Below are 26,272 nucleotides of genomic sequence, written 5' to 3'. Positions count from 1 at the left end.
GCTGGGAACGTAAAATGGTGCAGTCACTATGGTCTTTAAAAAATTAAAAATAAAAAAAATTTAAAAAATTAAAAAAAATTAAAAATAGGGGCAGCCCCAGTGGCGCAGTGGTTTAGCGCCGCCTGCAGCCCAGGGCGTGATCCTGGAGACCTGGGATGGAGTCCCACGTCGGGGTTCCTGCATGGAGCCCCCTTCTCTCTCTCTGAATGAATAATTAAAAAAATAAAAATAAAATAAATTAAAAATTAAAAATAGGATTATCATATGATCCAGCAATTCCACTTTTGGGTATATACCCAAAAGAATTGAAAGCAGAATCTTAACGAGATATTTGTTCACCCATGGCTATGGACTGAATGTTTGTGTTCCCTCAAATATGTTGAAACCTGATCCCCAGTGTGATGGAATTAGGAGTCAGGGCCTTTAAGAAGTGATTAAGTCATGAGGGTGGAGCCCTCCTGGATGAGATCAGTGCCCTCACAAGAGACCTGGAGGGCTCCCTGGCCCCTTCCACCACAGACACAGTGGGAAGACACCATCTATGAACCAAGGAGGTCTTTACCAGACATGAAATTTGCTGGAACCTCAATCTTCGTCTTTGGCCTTCAGAACGGTGAGAAATAAACTTCTATTTTTTTTTAAGATTTTATTATTTACTCATGAGAGACACAGGCAGAGACACAGGCAGAGGGAGAAGCAGGCTCCCTGCGAGGAGCCCCATGTGGGACTCGATCTCGGATCCCGGAATCATGCCCTAGGCCAAAGGCAGACGCTCAACCGCTGAGCCACCCAGGCGTCCCAATTTCTATTGTTTATAAATCACCTAGTCTATGGTATTTTGTCAGCCTGAATGGGCTGAGATAGAGCAGGGCCTCTAAGAGACATAGGTACACTCATGCTCACAGCAGCAGTATTCCCAGCAGCCAAAAGATGAGGCAACCCAAAAGAGGTGTCCCAAAGGTGTCTATCCGATGGATGAATGGATAAACAAGATGTACTAGGTATGAACAATGGAGTACTATTCAGCCTTAAAGAGGAAGGAAATTCTGAACACACTACAACATAAATGAATCTGACTGAGCCACCCAGGTGCGTCACAAATATTGTTTTTTTAAAAGATTTTATTTATTTATTTGAGAGTGAGCAGATAGGAGCAGGGAGGAGCAGAGGGAGAGGGACAAGCAGATTCTGCACCAAGCGGCAGCCCCACATGAGGCTCAATCTCATGACCCTGAGATCATGACCTGAGCTGAAATCAAGAGTTGGAGGACGCTTAACCGACTGAGCCACCCAGGCACCCAAAACAATTATTAATGGTTGGGTATTAGATGTTATATTAGATAAACCATAGAAATTGGTCATGGGACGGTGGTAAAATGGTCAAGTAGGGCGATTTCATATAGTTCCACCTAATGAGAATACACATCTTGCATGGTAACTCCAGGAGAGTGGTGACTTTTGGGGAGAGAGGCAGCAAACGGAGGCTTTAGTTCTATCTCTGACATGTTATTTCTTAAGTAAATAAATAAACTAAAGACCTGAAGCCAATGTAGCAAAATGTTAGCATTGCCAGCCTTAACCATGTAGACATAAGTGTCTATTATTTTCTATAACTTGTTTGAGATTCTTTTTATGAGTAATAAAAGCAGTGAATGGGAGAAGAGGAAGCAGGTCGGGTCAGTGTAGACAACTGGGTCAAGCAGCTTGTCTGGGAATGGAAGAGATGGGGTGACATCCGGGTTAACTGTGGAGACTGTGTGTTTATCGAGGAGTCGTCCCTGAGGGTAAAGGGGGCAAGATGAAAGTTTCTCTCTCTTTCCTCAGTTTCCTCTTTGCTGCTCCCTCTGTGGATCTCAGTCCCTGTTTTCTGCTGGCTGGTTCAAACCTCAGACCCTAGTTGGCAAATGCCAAGCACATCAATTCCACCCCCATTCCTGACCCCTCCTCTGGGCACCACAAAGCAAATCCCTTTGTGCTCTCCCTCCCCAGCTTGCTTCCTTCAGCTGGGAGTGCCTCCCTCCCTCTGCCATTCCTTGTCTGTCTTCCCCCTTCCCAAATCAACATGTTAAAAACCGGCTTTCTTGACATACAATTCATGGACCATACAATTCACCCATTCAGAGTATAGATTTCCATGGTGTTTAGTATGTTCAGAGTTGTGCAACCCTCACCACCATCCATTTTACAACATCTTCATCACACCAAGCAGAAACCCCATAACCTCTGGCTGCGATTCACCATCTCCTTCCTCTCTCCAGCAGCCACTCTCTACTTCCCGTCTCTGGATTTGCCTTGTTCTGGACATTTTATACAAATGAAGTCAGACAACAGATGGTCTTTGGTGAGAGTCTTCCTTCCTTGAGGTAACATTTTCAAGGTAGATCTACGCCATGGAGTGTATCTGTATTCCTTTTATGGCCGAATAATATGCCACTATGTGGTGTAACACATTATGTCGACCCATTCACCAGTTGGTAGATTCAAATGGACTTAGGGAAACTTTCTTTGCTCCTGATATAGCCCTTCCCCACCTTGCTCTCTCAGCCCTTACTCTTTCCATAAACCGGGATTCCTTGGTCATATGGCCTATGAAACCGGGGAGGGTAAGGTTTGTTCAAAAAGCGGGCAGCTTTTGACTGGCAATCCACTTGAGCCTCTGTGGCTGGGTGACTGGCCCTCCTCTGGGCCTTATTTCCTTGCCTAGAAAATGAGGACAAGGGTATGCCCTCCCAGGATTGTGAGAAGTGCTGACCCAAGGCCAGCGTGCGGCAGAGTGGCCCGGCATACACAGGGCACTTAAAAGTGTTGTGTCCCTTTCGTCTGTGTTGACCTTGATCTCAGCTAAGTGTGTGCGTGGAGGAACCTACTTCCTTCCTTGCTATTCCCCCATCAATGTCTGAGCATGGTGTTCTTAGCCAAGAGTCAGACCAAGGGGAGAAGAAATAGAAAAGAAAGAAAAAGCAGCTATCAGGAAATACCAGAGGAACTGATCAAATGATACATGTGAGGGAAAAGGAAGAGCCTGGGGTGTGCAGTTTGGACACTTGTGCTTCAGGCCTGGCCCTGACATGTCTGGGTCATCTGGATTGGGTTCCCTCAACCTCCCTCTCTGTAAAGTAGGGCACGACCCATGCCATCACTGCCCACTGGTAGGGGGATGGCGCAAGCTCACGTGCCCACTGCTGCATAAACCACTTACTGAGGGACCCAGAGGGCTGGGTGGTATCCTTACTGACCCAAGGCAGGCCCTGGCTGAGGCCTCCTGGGGACCTGACACACTGGGCCATCTGTGGAGACGTGTGCTGGACTGCTTCAGGTTGAGCCATTCTTTTTGGTGTCCTAGAGACCTGTAGGACTCGGAGGAATCTGACAGTATTCTTTCATTCATTTGCCCATTCATTCATCGTCACATTTTACAAACCTACTTCTTGTGGGACACTGACTACGACTAAGACTTTGCCCTTGCCCCCACGGGGCCCATAGACTTGTGGTAAGAGGGACATTGTGGCACATTCAGATACAGGGAACTGCCAGGCCTGTGTCACCTTATGACTTGGTACACTTCCTGCCTTAATGTGCAAATTGACCTCTTGAATACCTGTTTATGATTTCCAGGGCTTGCTATTTGGCCTCCTTGAATATATAAGGACTTCTTTGTTCTTTGCCCAAGAGATTAGCACAGTGGCAATGCCCTCAGGAGAGTCTCAAGGGATGTCTGATGAATGGATGAAAAAAAAAAAAAAAGTGACAGAGTGTCCAGAAATGCTGCGGGAGGCCTAAAGTGGGCTAGAAGGGCTTCCTAAGGGAGGTGACATTTGAGGAGGGTTTTGGAGAATCTCAGCACCAGGAATAGCATTTGCAAAAGTTTAAAAAGGCCTGAGAATGACGAGAACTTCCTAGGGGCCAAGTGGGTTTGAGAGAGTGATGGTGGAGACTGGGATGGGAAGTGGAAGAGACAGGTATGGGGCAAGGTGGGGCAGCTCAAGATTTCAAACAATACAAACAGAAAAAAAAGTAGAAGGATCCCTCCGTCTTGACACTTGAAGACAGTCATTCTTTTGGTTTATACACTATATACCCATACCTATGTCTGTATTTTAAATAGCTATACCGGCTTTGTTCTGTTTTACAGACTACATACACACAGTCTTTCCCCACTCCTCTGGGAGGCAGCTATTTGCTTTAGACAGAGTTCTCTCTCCTTTTTTCAGGAAGTTATCGCTTGGTGCTGCGTGGGTTGAAACGTGGAGCGCAAGAGACACAGGTGGGAAGCTGCCACGGGAGCCACTGGCGCGATGCGCGGCAACCCTGGGGCAGAGGGACCGCGAGGAACAGGTAAGGGACGTGGGGAGACTGCTGTGTGGGCAGCGCGGACTCGCTGGTTTCTGCCTTAGGACCCTGGAGACTCGGAGGTGAAGTGCTGGCAGGTCTGGGGAAGCAGCCCAGGCACGGAGACGTGGACACCTCGGCATTCCGTCTGTCCCACGGGGAGGTGGCCCCACACCTGCGGAGCCCCCGCAGGGTGCCAGGTGGCTGTCGGGGGCGGGGGGAGCGCTCCCGAGGCGCACTGATGGAAGGGGTCTTCCAGGCCGCGGTGCAGGGGAGGTCCCAGCCCGGGGAGGTCGCACCCACCACCTCCCGTGCAGGTGAGGCCGTCGCGCAGGCAGCCCCGACGCATCGGGCTGGGGGAACAGGGCATCTTGCGTCCCCCGCACTCCAGTTGGGGGGGGGGGCTCGAGTCCCGATCCTGCCCCCTCCTGCCTCAGTTTCCCCCTCTGCACACACTCGCGGACGGTCTGCAACCTGCGGGAGCCCCGATGCGTCGCTGGCAACCGGTGAGGGGAGGCGGCCAGGCCCGGTCAACCGGGAGACGGTCGCGGGCAGGGACGCGAGGAACCGGGGACCGGGCAGAGTCGCCCAGCGGGACGGGCGGGCCCGGCCGGCGCCGACTCCACGCCCGGGGGCCCCGCTCGCCGCCAGGCCGCAGCCCTGGCCCTAGCCGCCCAGCGGCCAGCAGAACAAAAGTGGCTGCCGCGCGGGGCGCGGGGCGTCCCACAGGCGCGGCCGCTGCGCCGCCGGGGCAGCCCCGCCGCCCCACGCACGCCGGCCGCGCCTTCGGCCCCTTCCGCCCGAGCGCGCTCGGCTCTTTCCGCCGCGAACGGCGCAGGTGGAGGGGGCGGGGCGGGGGCCGTGCGTGGTGACGCCGCGGGGGGGTGACGCACCGGCGTGCCCCGCCCCCTCCCCCTCCCCGTTCAGGCTCTGGAAAGAGAAGAAAAAAAACTTTCTTTTTTTTTTAATTGAGGAATCAACAGCCGCCATCTTGTCGCGGACCCGACCGGGGCTTCGAGCGCGATCTACTCGGCCCCGCCGGTCCCGGGCCCCACAACCGCCCGCGCACCCCGCTCCGCCCGGCCGGCCCGCTCCGCCCGGCCCTCGGTGCCCGCTCCGGCGGCCCCGCTCGCCTCTCGGCTCGGCCTCCCGGAGCCGCGGCGGCGGCGGCGGCGGCGGCAGCGGCGGCGGCGGCGGCGGCGGCGGCGGAACGGGGGGTGGGGGGGCCGCGGCGGCGGCGGCGGCGGCCCCGCTTCGCGCATTGTTTTTCCTCACGGCGGCGGCGGCGGCGGCGGGCCGCGGGCGGGGAGCGGAGCCCGGAGCCCCCCGGTCGTCGGGCCGCGAGCGAATTAATTAAGTGGGGCGCGGGGGGGGGGGAGCGAGGCGGCGGCGCGGCGGCGGCGGCGGCACCATGTTCCCGGGGACTGCCTGAGCCGCCCGGCCGGGCGCCGTCGCTGCCAGCCGGGCCCGGGGGGGCGGCCGGGCCGCCGGGGCGCCCCCGCCGCGGAGTGTCGCGCTCGGGAGGCGGGCAGGGGATGAGGGGGCCGCGGCCGGCGGCGGCGGCGGCGGCGGCCGGGGGCGGGCGGTGAGCGCTGCGGGGCGCTGTTGCTGTGGCTGAGATTTGGCCGCCGCCTCCCCCACCCGGCCTGCGCCCTCCCTCTCCCTCGGCGCTCGCTCGCGGCTCGCGCTCGCTGCTCTCCCCTCGCAGCCGGCCGGGGCCGGCGCCGACCCCCGCCCCGGAGCTCTTGCCGGCCCGGCCGCCCGCGCTCGGGGCTGTTTCCGCGAGCAGGTGAAAATGGCCGAGAACTTGCTGGACGGACCGCCCAACCCCAAACGAGCCAAACTCAGCTCGCCCGGCTTCTCGGCGAATGACAGCACAGGTGAGGAGGGGGGGCCCGGGCGGGGGGCGGGGGCCCAGCCCGCAGGTTAGCGCCGGGGGGACCCGCCCCGAGGCGCCAGCCCGCGCGGCCGCTGCCCGGGGCCCCGCCGGCCCGGGCCGAGGGGGAAGTTTGTGGCCGGACGGCGCCGGGGCCCCGAGCGGGGGGCCAGCCCCGGAGTTGGGGAGCCCTCCGCGCGCGGAAGGCGAGCGGTACCTGCGGGGAGCACAAGGGGAGCGGAGCGCGCCGGGCTTCGTGGCGGTTCCGCGCGCCTCCCTGTGCGGCCGTGCGTCGGCTCACGCGGGGCTGCCTGGAGGGCTGACAGCGGAGGGTGGGCTTCCCGGTGACGGAGGGGAAAAGTGCAGCGAAGCGGGGGTGGGGGTGGGGGGACGACCCAAAGTCTTTTCTGAGCTGGTAGCACGATTCGCAGCGCTGCGATCCGGATCAGGACACACGCTCCACACACACAGCTCGCTCGTAGCAGCAGCCGACCTGGGAGTTGGGACTTTGGAAGTTTCTTGGGATGCGGTCCTTGGGAAGATGCTTTTCGCAGTTTGTCTTGAAAAAACTCTGGTTGTTGGGTCTACCCAAGGCCGTTCCGTTTGCACCAGCCCCAACTCGGTTAGCAAGATGTCATCCAAGTTGCTGTGCTGTGTTTAACTTCAGAGGCATGACCTTAAAAGAAAGTTTAGGTACAGCAGATCCTTTCGGGCTACATCCTCCGGCTTGAGTTGGTGGGGCTTTTACACTGTGGGTGTATTAAAGAAAATTATGTTAAGGAATGTAGGAATCGCAGGTCCCACCCACCACCACCACCCCCTCCAAAAAAAAATTTTTTTTTTTTTTTAGCCAGGTATTAAATGAAGCGTTCTTTCAAACAGCATCCATGAAAACTTTGTGAAGTAATCCCATCAGTTGCCTAAGTATTTTAGTTTCTATTCGTTTAATAACTCTGGGCTCTTCTGAGCTGGTTCACGGTAGCATTATGATCGAGTTGTATTTCCTCTTTCAGACCTCTCCTTTGCAGTAAAAACTTGTGCACCGCTGCGAACAGTTCTGTCTCCAGCGCAGCCTGCATTTCTCCAGTACGGTCTTGGTAGTAGCAGCATCTGAAAATCAGTTTATAATGAATGGGTCCAAATTGAATTATATTGCTGCAGCGATGCCTTCAGATTTGCAGTAGACACAGCTGTTCAGCTTGTGCAAATATTTCTGTGGCCACTGGCATATTTCTACTAATGGTCTAAAAAAATCTGTTTCTCCTGTTGAAACAAAACTACTTGGGTTTTGTGGCTTCGGTTTTAATACAATTTCAAGGATAGTAATGTAGGTGTGAGAGAAAGGATATTTTAAAATATCATGAGATTCTTATCTAGTTTAAATACAATTTGTTAAACGGTGGGGGGGGAGTAAATAAGTCTCATGGGGCAAAAAGTCACTAATACTTTTTTGTAATTGATAGAGTGGAGTGTGATGTTTATTTTGTCAAATCAGCTTGTCTGAAGTAAGAAATGTGGAAACAGCCATGACTTAGATGCCCTTTTACTATAGAACAGATCTCTTTTGCTTCATTAATCTTGCTATGTTTGAGTGAAAAGTCTTTAATCATATGAAACATAGATCATACCAGGCAAGTTCAGCTTTGAAGTTTGTCTTCTGAAACTGGTAACTTTTTGAATGGCTTTGCAGCTTTGCTCTTGTCAAATGAGGCTATTGCAGATTGTGTTTTCTATAGAGGGATAAATTACTAACACAAGACTTAACAGAAAGGGTTTTCCGAATATATACATTCAGCTGTTAACAAGGTGGAGCCTAGAGAATGGCCTTTTTGGGTAGTTCTGTTAATGGATGGTCAGATATTTACTTGATGCGCTGCTAAATCACAACAAATTTTTTCGGAAAGGATTTTTCCCTCTTGGCTACTTTTTCTCCCCTTTCTTTTCCAACGTTGATCCTCCTAAAGCATGAGGGCTCACTCTTTTCCAAATGGGGAACACAAATTTTTAATAGCTCTGATTTAAATAATAAAATTCATGATTATACTTATGTCAAGTCACCTTGGTTACGTTTTCATCACGTCACATTATTGGCCAGAGTCTATCAGTGCGGGGGCCAAGGAAGGATCGTCATCGAGCAAATTAAAGGAGGTACAACCTTGTCTTCTGTAACCAGTAGTCTGAGACAGAGATCCTAAGGATATATATTGAACAAATAAAGGACTCTAGGAATCACATTACGTCCAATCAAAGGAGTGAAGGCATTGGGGTAGGTGGGAAAGTAGGGAGAGACTCAACCTCGTTTAAGTGAGGGGATGTGTTTTTGAGGCTCCTGGAAGAAAAATGGAGCCAGGTGGAGCAAAGCGCGTTTTCTTTTTCCGTGATAATAGAATTTGAAGGGAGTTCTGTACATGGGAAGAGCTGAGAGGTTAGGAGGAGCAGGAGGCAGCCTGGTGGCCTGAGAAACGAGGGATTTGGACTGCTACCATGCAGCACATGTCTGTAGGGACTGGCCTGGGGAGCCATCGTGTCCGTTGCGTGAGTCTAAGGGACTGACATTGGGTGGAGAGAATAGTACTCCTGACATTGGGTAGCTAGCTCACAAGCCAGGGTGCTCCCCGCAGGGCACTTGCAGTCTAGTAAGGGGAGCGTGTATATAGCATGCCAGTGAGATTAGGTGGCATCTCTGAGTGATGAATGTCATTGCCACCGGTATCAGATTGTCAGACGGGAGAGGCTCTGAAGGCTGGGGAGGTCAGGGAAGTCTTCTGAACAGAGTATGCAGAGGGGATGCGGCACTAGAAAATGTGCCCCAAAGGAAGGTAGCAAGAGGAAGAAGGAGAAATAGTACTTTTGACCTCACCCACACCTCAGCTCTGGAGTGGCACTGGATTTCAACGTTGTGAGGTATTGTTTTACCTTGAGGGCTTAAATGCTTTCCTGTAAATGCAGTCTTCCTTCACTTGGCACCCATTATAAAAGGTAGGACTGTGTGTTTCCAATATATAGTTAGTTGTGTGTTTTGGAAACTTCTTTATTTAATATGTCCCGATTAAAACAGCATATTAGTGTTTTTCAAAAGCAGGGATTCATGACTTAACAGTGAAGGAGAAGTAAATATCCAAGCAAGCAGACTTTTTTTTTTGTCAGCTTTATTGAAGCCAGATTTACATACAACAAATAGACTGTTAAGTTTTTTAAGACTGTCTTCTGAAAATTGGAACCTACTTCATCCTATCCTGTTTGTGTCCCTAGCAGTTGTGATTATACTTCATAACATGGATCCCTTTAAATGCTATAGGAAACCATATTTAAAGAAAGTATGGGGTAAATATAGTTACCAACCAAAATGCCTTTCACAACAAAATGATGATCTGTTATGTATGTGTAGTGCTTTCTGTGTCAGAGTGCTTTTCTCCCCATCACCTCAGCTTGGTCCTCAGAGCATCCTGTGAGGTGGGACAGGAAGACACTCTTCCTGCCGATTCTGGGTAAGGAACCAGACTTGAAGGAGGTGATCTGCCCAGAGTAACATAAAGGGCCAAACCAGAACCAAACCTAGATGATTAAAGTAAATAATTGTGTATATTCATTTTATAAGCCTCCATCCATAAATGTGAAATTTGATTGAATCGTGGATTTAGGAGCTTGTAGTTCTTGACAAGTTTCAGTCGTGTAACTCCAGCAAATGAAGTAAATCTCTGTGGGGGGGCATCTGTCACCGGGTCTGGGGGGAAGCTGGGGTGTTCTTTCTACTGGGGGGGGGTGTCCCCCCTCTTCCAGCTGGTTCTGGTGCAGCAGTTTGGTCTCACCTTCCTGCGTATGGCAGTGGAAAGTTGAGTACCGGTCAAGTTTTCTCATCTCTTCATTGAGTTCTGGCTACATCAGAAACGTAAGCTTTTGTGGAGACTTCTAGGGGCAGGGCTTTTCATGACACTGCTTTCCTTTTACACGTTAGAAGAGTAGGAACTTTTGGATAACCGAGGGGCCAGAACATCTCTGTTGAAGTTGCTCAGGGAGGATGCTGGGTAAGTATGAAGCCCCCAGGGATGCCTGGCAGTACAGCAGACCACTGAGAATCACTCCTGTTGGCCATTTGAGTGTGATCCTATAACTCTTAAACGTTATGGAAACAACTTGTAAAGGGATGAGGCTCATTGGAAGTTGTGCTTAGAGCAATGACTGTGTTTTTACAACTTCTAACTAGTGCCACTGCGGCTGTGTGACAAAGTATGTGATTAGTTGGGGCCACCTAAATGCTAACTTTATAATTTTACTCAGTGCGTTTGAAAACAAAAGAGTTAAAAATGATTTTGCCAAAGTGTGCCTTCCCTAGTCAGGATGAAATGTACCTCATTGTGAGTTGTTGAGGATCAGCAAAGGTTGCATTAAGCCAGTTTAGTTCTTGGGTGCCATTGGTCAGGACACTTTTTCTATCTTAATTCAGGCCAGCATTTCAAATATATTCCAAGAAACTAGACGGTATGCAAAGAAGCATTTCTCAAAAGGTTTTGTGCTCAGAGGAGGTTGGGAGTAGCTGAGGAGCTTTACTGCAGGCCTTCCAGGGCCCTAGCATGCTGTGGGGCTCTGAGCCTGGGGGAGCTGGACTGTTGTTAGCACCATCCTCAAATTTTTTGTGTGTAATGTGAGGGTCGAGGGTCCGCTGACTTTTTTGTAAAGGGCCAGAGGTCATTTTTGGCTTTGCAGGCCATACGGTCTCTGTCATAACTACTGAACCCTGCCATTTCAGCACGGAAACAGCCCTGGACAGTACGTACACAAATGGGCACAGCCGTGTACCAGTAAAGCTAGTAACTTTTGTGAGAGCCAGAAGTCAGCCCTTGGGCCACAGTGTGGGACCCAGATGTAATGTGGAATTAATGCTCTGAGGATCCTCAGTTTTCTCTTCTGAAAAGTGGATGTTCCCTGTAGCCCCACTTTATTGAAAGTATTTCTCTTGTTGGACCAGAGACCTGTTTGTCGATGGATCTGATCTGTAAGTGACAGTAGCCATGTGCATGCATCTATGCAGGCCCACAAGCAGGCAGATCTGTTGCGGTATAACACTCAGTGGGGATATTAGCAAAAACTTGTATAGTCAAGACTATTGATTTTTGTCTCCATTTTCTAAATATCTTTTTTTTTTAATTTTTATTTATTTATGATAGTCACAGAGAGAGAGAGAGAGGCAGAGACATAGGCAGAGGGAGAAGCAGGCTCCATGCACCGGGAGCCCGATGTGGGATTCCATCCCGGGTCTCCAGGATCGCGCCCTGGGCCAAAGGCAGGCGCCAAACCACTGCACCACCCAGGGATCCTTCCATTTTCAATTATATGTCTTTGTAATAGGAACAGGAAGACTATGAAATTCTAAAGTTGCAGAAACCTAGGTGGTGTGGTATGTTCTGAAGATTCTTAACTAAAAGCATATTTCATGGACTGTCTCAACAGCAAATGAATATATGATTCTGTTTTTTTTTTAATTTATTTATTTTGGATTCTGGTTCTTTATATGTAGCAGTTCTGTCTGGGGTAGTAGCGGTATACAGAGGATTCTAATTGATGGCTCCAAGTAGCTTAGAACAGTGTTGACAAAATAAGACTTAGAGGTAAAATTCAAGACTATCAAATGCTGTCAAGTACCAGAAGCTTGAGTCAGAAAGGGGAACCCGAAGAGGGCTTCATTTATTCACATGCTGTTCACTGAATGGCCCTGCATGCGGAAGCCCTGGGCTGGATGTCCAGGTGAGAGTTAGCACCTGAAACGGATCCTGGGGACAGACGAGGGAGCCCTGGCTGAGGGAAGCCCCAGAAGTAGCCTGGTGGGCCTCCCGGGCCTCTCCCATGAAGCGAGAACAAGGAGCCAGGCAGCTGGGGAAGCCTGCTGTTGTCCCTGCCTTCTGTACTGTTGGGAAAAGCGCTCTGGCCACTCACAGCACTTTTGTCTCTGTGAGTATCATCGTGCACGGCCTGTGGGTATGATCTGTGGCCCATGGCTCACATTGAAGTCCTCTGGTTGTCCCAGACGGTCTCTCGTAAGCTCTCAAACCCTGGCCATCCCTTCAGGTTTTCAGCACATGTGCCTGCTATTCCTCGCCCACTCTTGAGGTTTTGCCTAGTGGTACATCCCTCCTTAGAAATGTCGTCTGACGCTTGATCTACTCTTCAGGGCTGGAGTGGTTGTCCATGGCTCCTGCATTAATGGGAAGGGATGCCATACTTGGCCAGCTCAGTCTGAAACTTAGCTTTCAGGAAAATCCTCACCTTGCAGCACATCACTGACAAAGAAACCTAAGCCCTCGTGGCAGGGCCTGTTGGGGGGCTTTTGCACACTGGGCTTTGCATGGAGGCTGTACTCTGCTGTCAGGGGTGCTGAGGTGGAGCCACACGCGGGGTCCCATGGGCATAGTTGGCCCAGCTGGAGCCTGTACTTGGATCTGTGGGAGAGCTCTTTAGACCCAGGGAGCGAGTGCAGGGAGACACCTGTAAATAAGCAAAATCCTAACCTCCCCCCCCCACCCCCCAGGATTTTAAACAATATGGGAAATGACTTGCTGACTTTGAAAACTACCTGCAGGGTGTTTGTGGTTCTAAATTTGGGAAGCAATGCTATCTCTGAGCTCTGTATATAAAAGTTGAATTCCTTTCTTTTTAAACCTTCCCCTTAGACATCATCCCATGTAACATTTCCCCCCATGTTTTCATTTCCATTAATCAAAGGAATATTTAATGGAACCATCACTGAGACTAGTAAAATCTAAGGGTGAAAAAAAATTTCACCTGGTTAAATCTGACTTTCCTATTTCTAGATGCCCCATCTGCTACTGTTTGAGAATGTCTTTAACTTGCCCGTCTTTCTAATGCACCTGTACCACAGCATAGGCAGTAAGAGTTTAACAGTGGTAAGCTGTTTAATGGGGTTGTACAGTTCTGTTGTGAAGCAGATTCTTTTTATTACTTCTAAAGCTTCCCCTTGCCCTACCCCCCAAATATTTTGGATTTTTGAAATCAAAACTGTACCATTTATACATGTTTTAACTTTGTAGTTAGGATAACCAGTGAAATAGCAAAACAAAACACCTCTGTTATGAGAGGCTTGTGCAATATTTAAATAAAGGAGATTTTGGTAGTTGATTACAAACCAAATGATGACACTGGGAACTATAGAAATCTATCAAATAATTAGGGCTTGCTTTGACAATTACGGGCTATAAAAGCTTGACCCAATTCCTTTGGATTAAAATATTTTGAGTATTTGTCACCTGATTAAAAGTAGAACCTTCTAACCATGACTCAGAGTTGAAGGAAATGTCAGAGCTTTTTATACTGGGAGGCAGGCAGCATGGTAGTAAGGAAAGAGCTCTGGCCTCCACTTGGAGTGGACGCTGAATCTTGGCGCCCAGCTTGTCAGTTCTGTGACTTGGTTCAGTGACTCTACATTTGAGCTTGAGTGGGTAAGGGTGGGGATCTTTTTCTGGGCGGGGGGTACGGGGGTATCCCTTTTTCTGTTACTACTTTTTTTTTTTTTTAAGAGTTTATTTATTCATTCATGAGAGAGACAGAGAGAGAGAGAGAGAGAGACAGAGAGAGAGAGAGAGAGGCACAGACACAGGCAGAGGGAGAAGCAGGCTCCATGCAGGGACCCCGATGTGGGACTCGATCCCTAGGTCTCCAGGATCACACCCTGGGCCAAAGGCAGCGCTAAACCGCTGAGCCATCCAGGCTGCCCTTCTGTTATTACTTTGATTCGTTTTGTATATCAGGGTACTTTGGTTCCGGGTATGTAGCAGGTTGTAGCAGCTGTTACTGGTGTTTAATTGTGTGGGAAAACATGAATCGTGTTGTGCTCTTCCTCTTGGGCTAGTGGGGATTGGGATGATGTAGGTGAGGAGTCTGACCCAGAACCAGATCCATGGAACTTTCTCACTGAATAAATAGAAAGATGCCACCCCTGCCCAGGGCCAGTGTGCATGTAGTATCTACCCGTTTGCAAAAGAATGACTTAGAATCTGTGATTCAGGAATCGTACAAATTGGGTGATAGTTTGACACACTTTACTCAGTCTGTGTTTGAAGTTAAAAACTATTCTTTATTGGAAAATGGAAGTCTAAATGGAACTTTTTCAGCAAGGACTTGGTTTAGTTTAGGACTTAGTGAAAAAGGAAAAGCAAATATGGAGAAAACATAAAAACAGTATTTCTTTTTTCAAAAACAGAGTTAGGGGAGAAAATGGCCTTGGGATCATTGTCCAGTTTGGTCAAGTTGATTGGTTGAAAGAAGTGTCGGTAAAGTTTAATTTCTCCCTTGGTTCAGCTGTCGCTGCTCTGGAAAGGAGCACAGTGAGTTTTTTACCTTATTGTGGAGGATTTTCTCTCCTACAGATTCTATCCCAGGAAGTTGTTTTGATGGAGTTTACTGTTTTCTGTTCTCCTAGATATTTTGGGTATGGTGATCTGTGGTTTTTGCTAGTAAAAACTCGCGTGGTGGACAGAGAACTTTTCCTAATTTGTTGGTGTCTTTACATTAAGTCTTATATTTTATTTAATTAACAACTAAATACTTGGTGAAACAACTTTCACTGAAAATGACAAAAAGGCAAGAAGTATTGATAGATTTTCTGTGCCATTTTGGTTGTGCCTCTATTGATAATGGAGTTGGGTTTTGTTTGAAGAGCACAGTCTGCCCAGGGTTGAACTTCTCTTTAAAAATCTGTGAGATTCCCAGAGTTAGGAGTCTCTCATGTTCTGTCTCCCTCTCTGATATTTCCCATTCATTTTCTCTCCTTACCCCTGTAATCCCTTTCACTATTTTTTATATTCCCCGTATGAGTGAAACCATATGATTGTCGTTCTCTGACTTAACTTCACTCAGCATAATACACTCCAGTTCCATCCATGTTGAAGCATATGGTGGGTATTTGTCATTTCTGATGGCTGAGTAATAACGAACAAGAGGTAGTAGTGGAAGGGGAGGTGGATGGGGGGATGGGGTGACTGGATGACAGGCACTGAGGGGGACACTTGACGGGATGAGCACTGGGTGTTATACTGTAGGTTGGCAAATCAAACTGCAATAAAAAAAATACAAAAAAATAAAGGAGCTACATTTTGGTGAAAAAAAATTAAGTAAAAAAATAAAAAATAAAAATCTGTGAGAGAGGGCAGCCTGAGTGGCTCAGTGGTTTCGAGCCGCCTTCAGCCCAGGGTGTGATCCTGGAGTCCCAGGATCGAGTCCCTCACTGGGCTCCCTGCATGGAGCCTGCTTCTCCCTCTGCCTGTGTCTCTGCCTCTCTCTCTCTCTCTGTGTCTCTCGTGAATAAATAAATAAAAATCTATGAAAGAATCATTCAATTATTGGGAGATATTTGGCTATTTTAGCTTGCACTGGTGACTTTCTCAGTCTTTGAAAGTGTAAGGAAAAACTGATTTCTTCCCATCAGTATGAGAGTAGATTGGGACATTTCCTTGGTTTGAAATACCAGTGTTCTCATGGTGATCTGTGAGTGAGCACTCTCCAGGAGGACTTTTGTGATGGTGCCCATTTCTGTGTTTGCACTCGCCCAATACTGGAAACACCAGCAACTTGTGGCTATTGCGTAAATTTTTACTAATGTGATTCAGGAACTAAATTTCAAATTATATTTAATTTTAATTTATGTACATGTCAAAAGCCACAGTTACTGGCTGCTGTATGTATGTACAGCACAGCTCTGAGTATATCCACTTACGTCATTTGTTTGTGGTTTTCAGATTTTTATGACCTAAAGGACAAAGTTCCTTCAAAGGGACCATCTTTTAAACACGCTTTCAAAAATATTTGTTGCTTTAGATGTAGGATTTTTTACTCATTTAGAGAGTACTTATTATACTGTGATGTCAGCCCTGGAAATCTAGTGTGACACAAGTCCAGTATCTGCCTTCATGGGAGGCAGCTGTAGTCTGGTGTATCTTGGAGAGGTGCTCCCTAGGTATGATGGTCCCCATGCGTGGTAGGGGCACAGGATAGAGTATGTTCTGAAAGGTCTTACAAGGCCTTTTGGAAGAGGTGACATTTGCGTGGAGACCTGCAGATGGTTAGGAGAGATGGGAGTGGTGCGTACTGTTTCAGGTGTGGGGAACAACATGAATAGCCATGGTGAAGGTCTGGAAGTAGAAAGTCCTAAGTGTGTAACAGTTTTTGCTGGAGCCAGTTTTATTTTTGGTGTATACTCACTGGGCTACCATTTAGGGGCCACATGGTCTTGCTTCCAAGAGGCAGAGACTGCTGAATGTTGGGCAGATTTGGGCCAGTCTCAACTGTACCACTGCATTCTTTTAGGCAACGAAGATTTAAATGCTTACATCAGTGATATGTTCATGTTATGTGTGGGGTACTGCTAGTCTGCGGGGGTCCCCAGTGCTGCTTTCCGTCCTCTTGGACAGACTTGTGGTGTCGGCAGGCCCACCGGTACCTGTCTGATGTGTATTGAGATGAGTGCTGTGATGTGAGGCTTTAGGGCCAGGTGATCAGGGAAAGTTTTGAGAGGAAGGACTACTGGGGGAGTCAGTCTGGGCACCAGAAGGCAAGGTGAGGTTGTGGAGAGCTTCCCATGTTAGACTAGGGAGTCCAGATCATCTTTTTAGGGTTTGAAAAACAATACAAAATTTTAGAAACCCATCCAAGGGCTTTTGCATCCGGGGTAATTGGAGGAAGCAGCTGTGATTTGTTCTCCAGAAATCTGGATCATCTTTTCCCAGGGTGTATTTTTCCATCCGTGTTCCTATGTGCTGGGAGACTTGACAACTGCCTTCTCTCCCCACCAAGCCCTGCTTGTGAAAGGAAAAGCCCCGTGAATCAGGGTTCATGTACTTATTTAAGATATTAGAAACTTTTTGTACAAACAATTTTCTTTCAAAAAAAATTTGTTTTGAGAGTATGGGTAACATTCATAGTGTTCACACTTGTAAACAGCATGAAAGAAGGTTTAGGGGAGCACCTCCATCTCCTGCCTCCAGAGCCCTCTGGCTGGGCTTTTCTTGAGCACCTTTCTAGAGCACGCTGTGCAGGTGGAAGTGTATGCTCTCTTGCTCTTCCTTAAGAAGTGGCACAGCATATGTGTTGCTCCACTGTAAGTGTACTCCTGACTGATAATTATCTCAGAGCTGTTGGAAATACTAACATTTGAAAGGCAGGCTTCATTCTAAGAATCCTTTTTTTTATGGTAGAATATTTTGGTGCTGTACTTAACACAAAATGATTTTAGTGCTTTCACTGTACTATAAATAGGAAGAATTGAAGTTTCAAAAAAACTAATTCGTGTTACCTTGAAGACTGTTGAGATTTCGTTACCACCATCATGTTGCACATCATGCACCCAGTTTGCACCAAAGGTCTGTTCATAGTTTCCTAGTTTCTGGAAAAGATTCCTGAAACCTAACAACCTGCTTGTATACCAAGCAGATAAAGTAAGTTGGGTAAGACTTGTCTCTTGTTTGGTAGGACTTCTAAGAATGTTCACAGTAACTACAGACCTTTTTATGTAGTTAATTGACCTAGAAATTGCAAAAACAATTGGCGCCTGCCTTTGGCCCAGGGCGTGATCCTAGAGACCCGGGATCGAATCCCACGTCGGGCTCCCGGTGCATGAAGCCTGCTGTGCTCCATGCACATAAGGTGGCCGGGAGACCCTTCCGAAGAGGAGTGACTCTGTCCCCTGCTGTGGCCGGTTTGGGGAGGGAAAGCAGCCTCTTTCAGAAGGAAGAGAAGTCTGAGGGTTATTAAATTTAAAAAGGATGGAAAACATACATGATAATTAGATCCTTTTTAGGAGTGAAAAATTTGTGTACATAGATTTCCTGAAGGAAATCTCTAGAAATTGTTTTTCTTGGCAGCAGGGCACTGAAGATAGTTTGAGGGACTCTCTGCCTTATACTTTTTTTTTTTTTTTACCTTATACTTTATATTCTTCTGAATGCTTAAAAAAAATCCATAAACATCGTACTTTCATTGCAAACTAGTGAAAGTAAATCAAATCTAAAGCAAAACATCTTCCTTTATGTGGTTAGAAGAATCTGTTAAATGGTGACAAGTGGAGTTTGGTTAGTTCTGTTGCAAAATCTTGAGTCTTCTTCTAGCAAGAGTGATTTGAACAAGTGTAAATTAACTTAGAGGTGCTGTCCAAAGATACAACAATGTGGTTGTGTTTTAGTGGGATGTCCAGTTATCACTTCCTTTGTTACAAGCTCCAATTTTAACAGAATCCTTTCAATGAGAGGTTTCTCCATTGGTGTCCTGGAAGCCGCAGGATGTCAGGTCCTAATGTTTGAGTATTTCGAATTACTGTCCACTTTCCCAACGTGAACAACATTTACCTATTACATTGGGCGCAAAATGTTATGTGTAGATTGCTACATTCTTTTAGAGGTAAAAAAATGGTAGTTTCTGAAAAGTCCTTTTTTTTTTTTAAATTTTTATTTATTTATGATAGTCACACAGAGAGAGAGAGAGAGAGAGGCAGAGACACAACACAGGCAGAGGGAGAAGCAGCCTCCGTGCACCGGGAGCCCGACGTGGGATTCGATCCCGGGTCTCCAGGATCGCGCCCTGGGCCAAAGGCAGGCGCCAAACCGCTGCGCCACCCAGGGATCCCTGAAAAGTCCTTCTTTAAAGTACTTTTTCTTTTCTTTTTTCCTTAAACTCATGTTAACACTAAAACTATTTTAAACTAATATTGAGCCTGTTTCAGATTTCATCTTCAAACTGCAAATACTCCCAACTCGAAGTATTCCAGGTATTATCATCTGAGTTGAATGAAGCTCATCACCTGGGCCTGGACACCCCAGGGGCTGCCTTTAAAAAAAAATCAATTTCCTTAATTACTTAAATGAATCATTCATTCACAGGGTTAAAAAATCAGAGGAGGACACAAAGCTGTAGAGTGAAAGCCTCTCTCCCTCCCTCCATGTAGTGCCCCCAGGTAACCACTGTGAGTAGAATGTGGGCCCCTCCAGGTTTTATCTCTTCAAGCAGACATTGGCTATTCTTGGCTCCCTTGCCTCTTTTCTGCCTTTTCTTATTGGAGGTAGCATACTGTACACACTGTTGCACACCTGTACATGGCAGCATGTGGAGAGCCTCATTATCTCTTTGCATAGTTGCTGGTATCCATTATATGAGATGTGCCGTAATTGGTTTAATCTGCTCCCCACTGATGGACATTGAGGTTATTTTCGATCCTGTTCTGTCACAAACAGTGCCTTAATGAATAGTCCTGCACAGTTACATATATATATCTATAGAACAGATTCCTAAAAAGGGAATTAATGGTTAAAAGGAATATGCACTTAAAAAATTTTTTTTTTTTTAAGATTTTATTTACTTATTCATGACAGACACAGAGAGAGAGGCAGAGACACAGGCAGAGGGAGAAGCAGGCTCCATGCAGGGAGCCCGATGTGGGACCTGATCCTGGGTCTTCAGGATCACACCTCAGGCTGAAGGCAGCGCTAAATCACTGGGCCACGAGGGCTGCCCATGCATTTATAATTTTGATCATATCATCAAATAATCCTCCCAAGTGGGTATATGTTTAAGCCCTTCTTAAAGCTTGAAAAGCAGCACGCTTATATCCAACATAGACATCCCTGATATTTTGTGTATATTATTTATTAATACAGTCTAGTCGATGGTCACTCAAGTTATTGTTCAGCTTGTGATTCTCCATCGTTTTGTGCCTTTCAGTCACTTGTGACTTATATATAATTCTGTGCTGTTTTTTCCCTTTAAGACTTATTATTATTATTATTTTTTAGAGCAGTTTCAGGTTCACAGTAACATAGAGGGGAGGGTACAGAGATTTCCTACACACCCCCTGGCCCCCCATGCACAGCCTTGGGCACTCCCACTAGAGCCTGTTTGTTACAGTTGATGAACCTACGGATACATCATCAGTTTACCTTTAGGTTCACTCACTCATGGTGTTGTACATTCTTTGTGTTTGGACAAATGTATCATGACGTGTATCCATTATTATATCATACAGAGTATGTTCACTCTCTTTAAAAAATTCTGGGCTCTCCCATCCAAGTCCGCCCACCCCCAAGCCCATAGCTGCTGACCTTTTTACTGTCTCCATAATTTTGCCTTTTCCAGAATGTCTTATAGTTGGGACCATGCAGTCTGTAGCCTTTGCAGTTCGGCTTCTTGCACTTAGTAATACACATTTAAGGTTCCTCCATGACTTTTCATGGCCTGATAGCTCATTTCTTTTGAGGGCTGAATAATATTCCATTGTTTGGATGTTGGTATACTTTTGGGAATTAATGCATTCACTTCCCATTAAGAGTGCGCCTGTGGTCCACGTATAAGCCCACTTTTTATGCCATACACGGACACCTCCATTCTAGACAGTGGTCTTTCCCCTTTTTTCCTGACACAGTGTTGCTATCTACCAGCCACAACCCCCAGCATTTGGGCCAGAGGACCTAGTCTCTGGGCATCCCTTGTTTGTTCCTAGCTCAGCCTCCACCATTCTTCCTCTTCTAGGACTTTTGAGTTACAGAGTGGACAGGCAGCTGATGACAGCACCTCACCTGGGGTTCAGGGTCCCTTCGGCCATGGTGGTGGTGAACAGTGAACCCCTTTCTGTTCCAGACCATCTGGTTACCCTTTGAGGGCTGCTGAGTGAATTATGGGTGGTCTGGTGGTGGCTTGCTGCTGTGACAGCATCTTCTGTTCCACCTTTGTTTTATGGAGGCTTCACATCCTGCACCCTTCAGGTCTGAGGAAGATAGCACACAGACCACCACATTTAGGAAACTTAAAATTGTCCTAGCTATCTGGGAATGGCACTTCCCTGGAACATGTAAGTGTGTGGAGTGAGGATAGGAGGCTGGCTGTGATTCCAGGGCTCTGGTGATTCAGGTCCAGGGTGACAGGATTTTCAGTCAGGAGTCCTGGATTCTTTAAGTGAAAGGTAAATAGCTGATGTTCAGGGAAACAAGATCTCTTGATCTCTGAAGTAGAGTAAACCATGAAATGCATTTGTGAATGAGAAAAGAAAATGCTCAAATTTTAATAGTAAATGATGATGCAAAGTAGACTTACCCTTCTTGGGTAGACTTACTCTTGAAAAATTGTGTAGGAAAAAAAAAAGAAAAATTGTGTAGAGTGCCTTTTTATAAACCAGATTTTTCCCTTCTGACTTACATCACAGTTCCTGAGGTACTATAGTTTTATTTCAGTTTCATCTAGTACAACAGCCTGCTTTCCTTCCCCTCACTTCAGACAGTATAGTTCATAGTGTTTAAATATTTAAGGGTACTTGGCAGGTTTCCATCTAAAAGAGTCCCCCTGGATAGATCCTTTGCTAACAGGAATGTTTGTCCCATAAATTAACTGTAAATTTGGGTTTAATAAATTGAATTGCCTTATAACTCTCAACAAAACACTTGGGTTTATATTAAAGAACAGAATTTGGGTTTTAATGCAGGGTGCTTTGTTTTGTTTTGTTTTGTTTTGTTTTGTCATATGCTCTGCTCTGTATGATGAGCAATTATTTAAGTGGATATCAACAATGGATATTCCCCCAAGAAGGCCTTTGTTCATTTTATTTTTTATTTTTATTTTTTAAAGATTATTTGTGAGAGATACAGAGAGAGATAGGCAGAGACACAGGCAGAGGGAGAAGCAGGCTCCATGCAGGGAGCCCAATGTGGGACTCTGATCCTGGGTCTCCAGGATCAGGCCCTGGGCTGAAGGCGGTGCTAAACCGCTGAGCCACCCGGGCTGCCCACCTTTGTTCATTTTAAAAGCATTCTGGTGGGATCCTTCCCTCCTGAATCACACTCAGACACCTGCAGAGGGAAGCCTGCCATATTGGTGTTGAAACCTACTGTAGGCAAAGTGGCCAGCTTGTTTTGTCTGCTGAACCACCCCCCCCCCATGTGCAGTGTTCATTTCTTGCATCTTTTCCTTTTAAGATCTGCTCTGAGTTTGCCATTCATCTGGAGCCTTTCTTGCCTCTGTTCATTCCCTTATTCCACTTGCTTGCAAAATCCGCTCTTTGTGTGTTACCAGTTTCAGTTTGTGACTTGGTGTCTGTGGCCTATCTTCCTCAATTAGATTATAATTCTCTGGGGGGCAGACTTTTATTCGAGTCTCAAATAAGCCCAGTTAGCCCTTCAAGGAGTGAAGTTCCCAGAGGAAGGCCATGTGGCCTAAGAGGAGGAGGCAGATCGCTCAGCCAGGTCCACTCTGGCTCTTAAGCAGATAGCAATTCTGAGGAGGGGCGGGACTTTTTGTTCAGTGTAAGATCACTGTTCAGAATGAAGTAAAACCTCATTATTCTGTACTAATTAGGGGTGGTGTGTCTGCATGAAAAGCTTGAATCACAGAACATTTAAGAAGGAATTTACTTTAATTATTTTCTAATAGTAATTGTTAAAAAAAAAAGTTAGATGTCTTTTGGGAATGTATTTAAATGCCTAGATAAAAATTATTTGTGGGGCGCCTGGGTGGCTCAATCCAATGATTTTGGCTCAGGTCATGTTTTCAGGAACGTGAGACCAAGCCCCAAGTTGGGCTCTGCCCTGGGCATGTAGTCTGCTTGGGATTCTCTCTCTCCCTCTGTGCCCCACCTCAATTATTTGTAATGGCCTAAGTGCTAAGAAAACCGTGTTCTTTTTCTTTTTTTAAATATTTTTGTTTATTTGAGAGAGAGACAGCAAGTGAGGGAGTACGAGTAGGGGGCGCAGCAGAGGGAGAGGGAGAAGCAGGCTCCCCACTGAGCAGGGAGCCCTAGATGGGGCTCTGTCCCAGGACCTGGGATCATGACTGAGCAGGCACTGAACCAACTGGGCCACCCCGTCGCCCCTCTTTTCCTTTTAAAAATGTTTTCATTCTGCAAATTTTTTTTTAAAGATTTTATCTATTTGTTCACGAGAGACACACAGAGAGAGAGAGGCAGAGACACAGGCAGAGGGAGAAGCAGGCTCCATGCAGGGAGCCTGACATGGGACTCGATCCCGGGACTCCTGGATCACACCCTGGGCCACCCAGGGATCCCCTCATTCTGCATTTCTGAAGAGTTGTCCCATTGCTTATTTGCACAATCCCCACAGATTTTCAAAGCAGAGTAAGCTTTAATTCTTAGCATTGTCACAGATTCTTAGGACTTTACCTTAGAGAAGTGACAGTCATTGAGCATGGGGTGCCAGGTCCTTGATGGGCATGTACGGGTCAGCCCTCATAGCAACCTTGGAAGATGGTGCTATGACAATTAGTGACTGATAAGTATTGAGCCCTTACTGCATGCCAGGCTAAGTGCTGTGTACACACTATATGATTTCATTCTTTCTTCAGTTTCAGATGGTCTCCAGATCATCTAAGAATTACAACCCTATGAAAGTGTTTACCATTCTTTGGATTCCTCCTCTTCAGATGTGAGCTTTTTCAGAGTGCATTGCCCTTTTTGGATTAATTTTTGTATCCAGTTTTGACTTAGGAATTAAAAATTCTTTTTGTAAAAATTTCCAGGGTTGATGAATAAAAATGCCTAGCTTTTCTAAAGTTTAAGAGAGGGGTCCCTGGGTGGCGCAGCGGTTTGGCGCCTGCCTTTGGCCCAGGGCGCGATCCTGGAGACCCAGGATCGAATCCCATATCAGGCTCCCGATGCATGGAGCCTGCTTCTCCCTCTGCCTGTGTCTCTGCCTCTCTCTCTCTCTCTGTGACTATCATAAGTAAATAAATAAAAAAAAAAAAATTAAAAAAATAAAAAAATAAAAAATTAAAAAAATAAAGTTTAAGAGATGCATTTGAATAATCAGAGATATAGTACAAGTAATGCCAAAGAACATGTAAACAGAATTATGAAAAGAGAAACAAAAGCAGACCTTTTCCACAGAGAATGAGGGCTGCAGCGAGAAATGGGCATGGAGGGGAGAGGGAGCACCTGTAGGAGGAGGGGTTTCATGCTCAGAAGTAGAGAATCATGAACAGGAACGAGGACCTCCACTCTTACTCTCAGGGTTGTTTCTCTGATTAACATCTCTTATTTCGTATTAGACCGTTTCATTTATATACCAGCCACAGGATGAAGAGGCGTGGATGCTGGGGTGTATCCAGCAGTAATCTGACTGGTCTCCCGCAGGATAAAGAGGCTGCAGGAGAGGGGGGTAAAAAGGAGGAGGATTAGAATAGGGAAGTGTTTTAGGAGGATTCACTATTGAATTTTGTTCTCTTTGTTTCTGTTTTACAAAAGTAGTAATGAATGTTAGGATTACTACTTTATATCTTGGGCTAGACAAGTGAAATGTTGAAACTGTTACTGTGTGTCCTATAACTTTGGCACTCTTCTCCAGAATTCATTCATTTGTTCAGGATGAAGATATTTGTGGAGAGCCTGATCCTTCGTGTGGTCTTTACAGCCTTGTGAGTTATAACTCGGAGTTGATAGTGTGATTTTAAGACTCATTCATTATGTATGTAAAATATAGAAGAGTTCCTACTTTGCGCCAATACAAGATTTGATAAACTAGTTTGTACACATTTAGACAGAAAAATCAGTTCTGCCGGTCAGAGAATTTGAGGCTCCACTTGCTATTCAAGAGGAAAACGTAAAGTATGACACAAGGGGAGATGTTAGCAAACCTAAGGAAAGATGTGTTTTGTGGATGATTTGCTTCGCCACATTTGAACACAGACTATTTTCAAACAAAACCGCTTTTATTTTATTTTTTAAAATTTTATTCATGAGAGACAGAGAGAGAGAGAGACAGGCAGAGGGAGAAGCAGGCTCCATGCAGGACGTGGGACTTGATCCAGGGTCTCTAAGATCACACCCTGGGCTGAAGGCAGCGCTAAACTGCTGAGCCACCCAGGCTACCCACAAAACCGCTCTTAAATGTTACAGGCTGGGTGGATTGATTCAACCACTTACCTGGTATTTGATTTGTAAAATGAAGAGCTTTTTTCAGAGTCCCTGATAATATAGTTCATTCCTATTTAAGGTGAAATATGAACTTCTGAATATGATGGATAAAAATGGATCTTAGAATGTGTGTAGGATGCTTGTCTTTCAGTGTTTAGAGGTGATTGTTTCCTGTAGTGAGGTTTTTCTGCATGGTGCAGAAGTGACACATCCTTGTCATCATGCTTGATGGAGATACTGTGCAGTGGGTGCCCCAGCCTTGTAGGAGTGTGACAGAGACTGGGAAAACCAACAGCTACCTTCCCAGCGCAGCTTCGTGAAAGGGATGGACTCTGAGTTGGCAGCCCAAGAGCCCCAAGAGGGAGAGAATTCCTGTTGGCTGTGGGAACATGACAGGCTGTGTTTGTTTTGTGATGCCAATGTCTCTTGCCAGTGGTGAACCCCTAGAAAGCAGGGTCCAACGAGTCTCGTGCAGCCTCACTTCTCCCTGGGTCTGCTGGGGGCTTGGTGGAGGAAAGGGAAATTACCTAGAATTGGAAGTGGTGATGCTCAATCTTGAATCTTCAGAACTTCCGATGATTCAGATTGGTATTGCCTAACCAGTGTTGGGACACTTTGGTGTGTAGAAAGTGTAACTGTGTATGTTGCAATATCCTGCCTTTCCTTCTTCACTCTCTGTCAATTTTGTGAACTAGACAATATGTGCATGGAGACAGTAACAGTGAGAAGGGGGATGCCACTGTCCCCCCCCCTCAAACCCTGCACAGCTCATCTTGTCTTCTTAGAAAGATACTCCTTGTGTATTTGCTTGTGGACACGTACATATGTGTTTGCACTGGTAGGTGAGGATGTAAGTAGGATTAGTCTATTCTTTCCACAACCAAACAACTGTGAGATGTGTTTAGACTGAAACAAGATGAGAAAAGTGGCCAAGGTGGACAAAATGTGGCAGAGCAGCACAAACCAAAATTGAGCCCAAGACATTCTGCCCTGTGACAGCTATAAAAGTTGCATGTGCATTTGGAGTAAAACTTGCCATAAGCAAGTAAAAAAATAGCCAAACTGGTAAATTTGAGAGTGGCAGGATAGTGGGTAAATTTTAAAGGTAAGAAATTTTTAAAGTTTTTGTGCAAGATAGAGTAAGAGAACCAGCATCTACGGTG

The 26,272-nt window shown here is 46.7% G+C and overlaps 1 protein-coding gene across 4 annotated transcripts in view; it reads left to right on the top strand.

Moving 5' to 3' along the window:
- The first annotated feature begins 6,012 nt into the window (after nucleotides 1–6,012).
- Nucleotides 6,013–26,272, top strand: part of CREBBP (CREB binding protein) — a 125,076-nt gene continuing 104,816 nt past the window's right edge. For 2 of the 4 annotated variants that reach the window (XM_072835543.1, XM_072835542.1), the window contains exon 1: nucleotides 6,023–6,209. In XM_072835543.1, coding sequence (XP_072691644.1) covers nucleotides 6,125–6,209 — 85 coding nt within the window. In that variant the 5' untranslated portion in view covers nucleotides 6,023–6,124. Of the gene's footprint in view, nucleotides 6,210–26,272 lie in introns of all 4 variants that reach the window. The other 2 variants (XM_072835544.1, XM_072835541.1) reach the window with 2 other exon arrangements.

The sequence above is a fragment of the Canis lupus genome, chromosome 8 (assembly GCF_048164855.1).
Source record: "Canis lupus baileyi chromosome 8, mCanLup2.hap1, whole genome shotgun sequence".
In the NCBI taxonomy this organism is placed as follows: Eukaryota; Metazoa; Chordata; class Mammalia; order Carnivora; family Canidae; genus Canis; species Canis lupus.
Note: the sequence above shows the minus strand (reverse complement) of the source record. Positions and strands in the feature narration are given on the sequence as shown.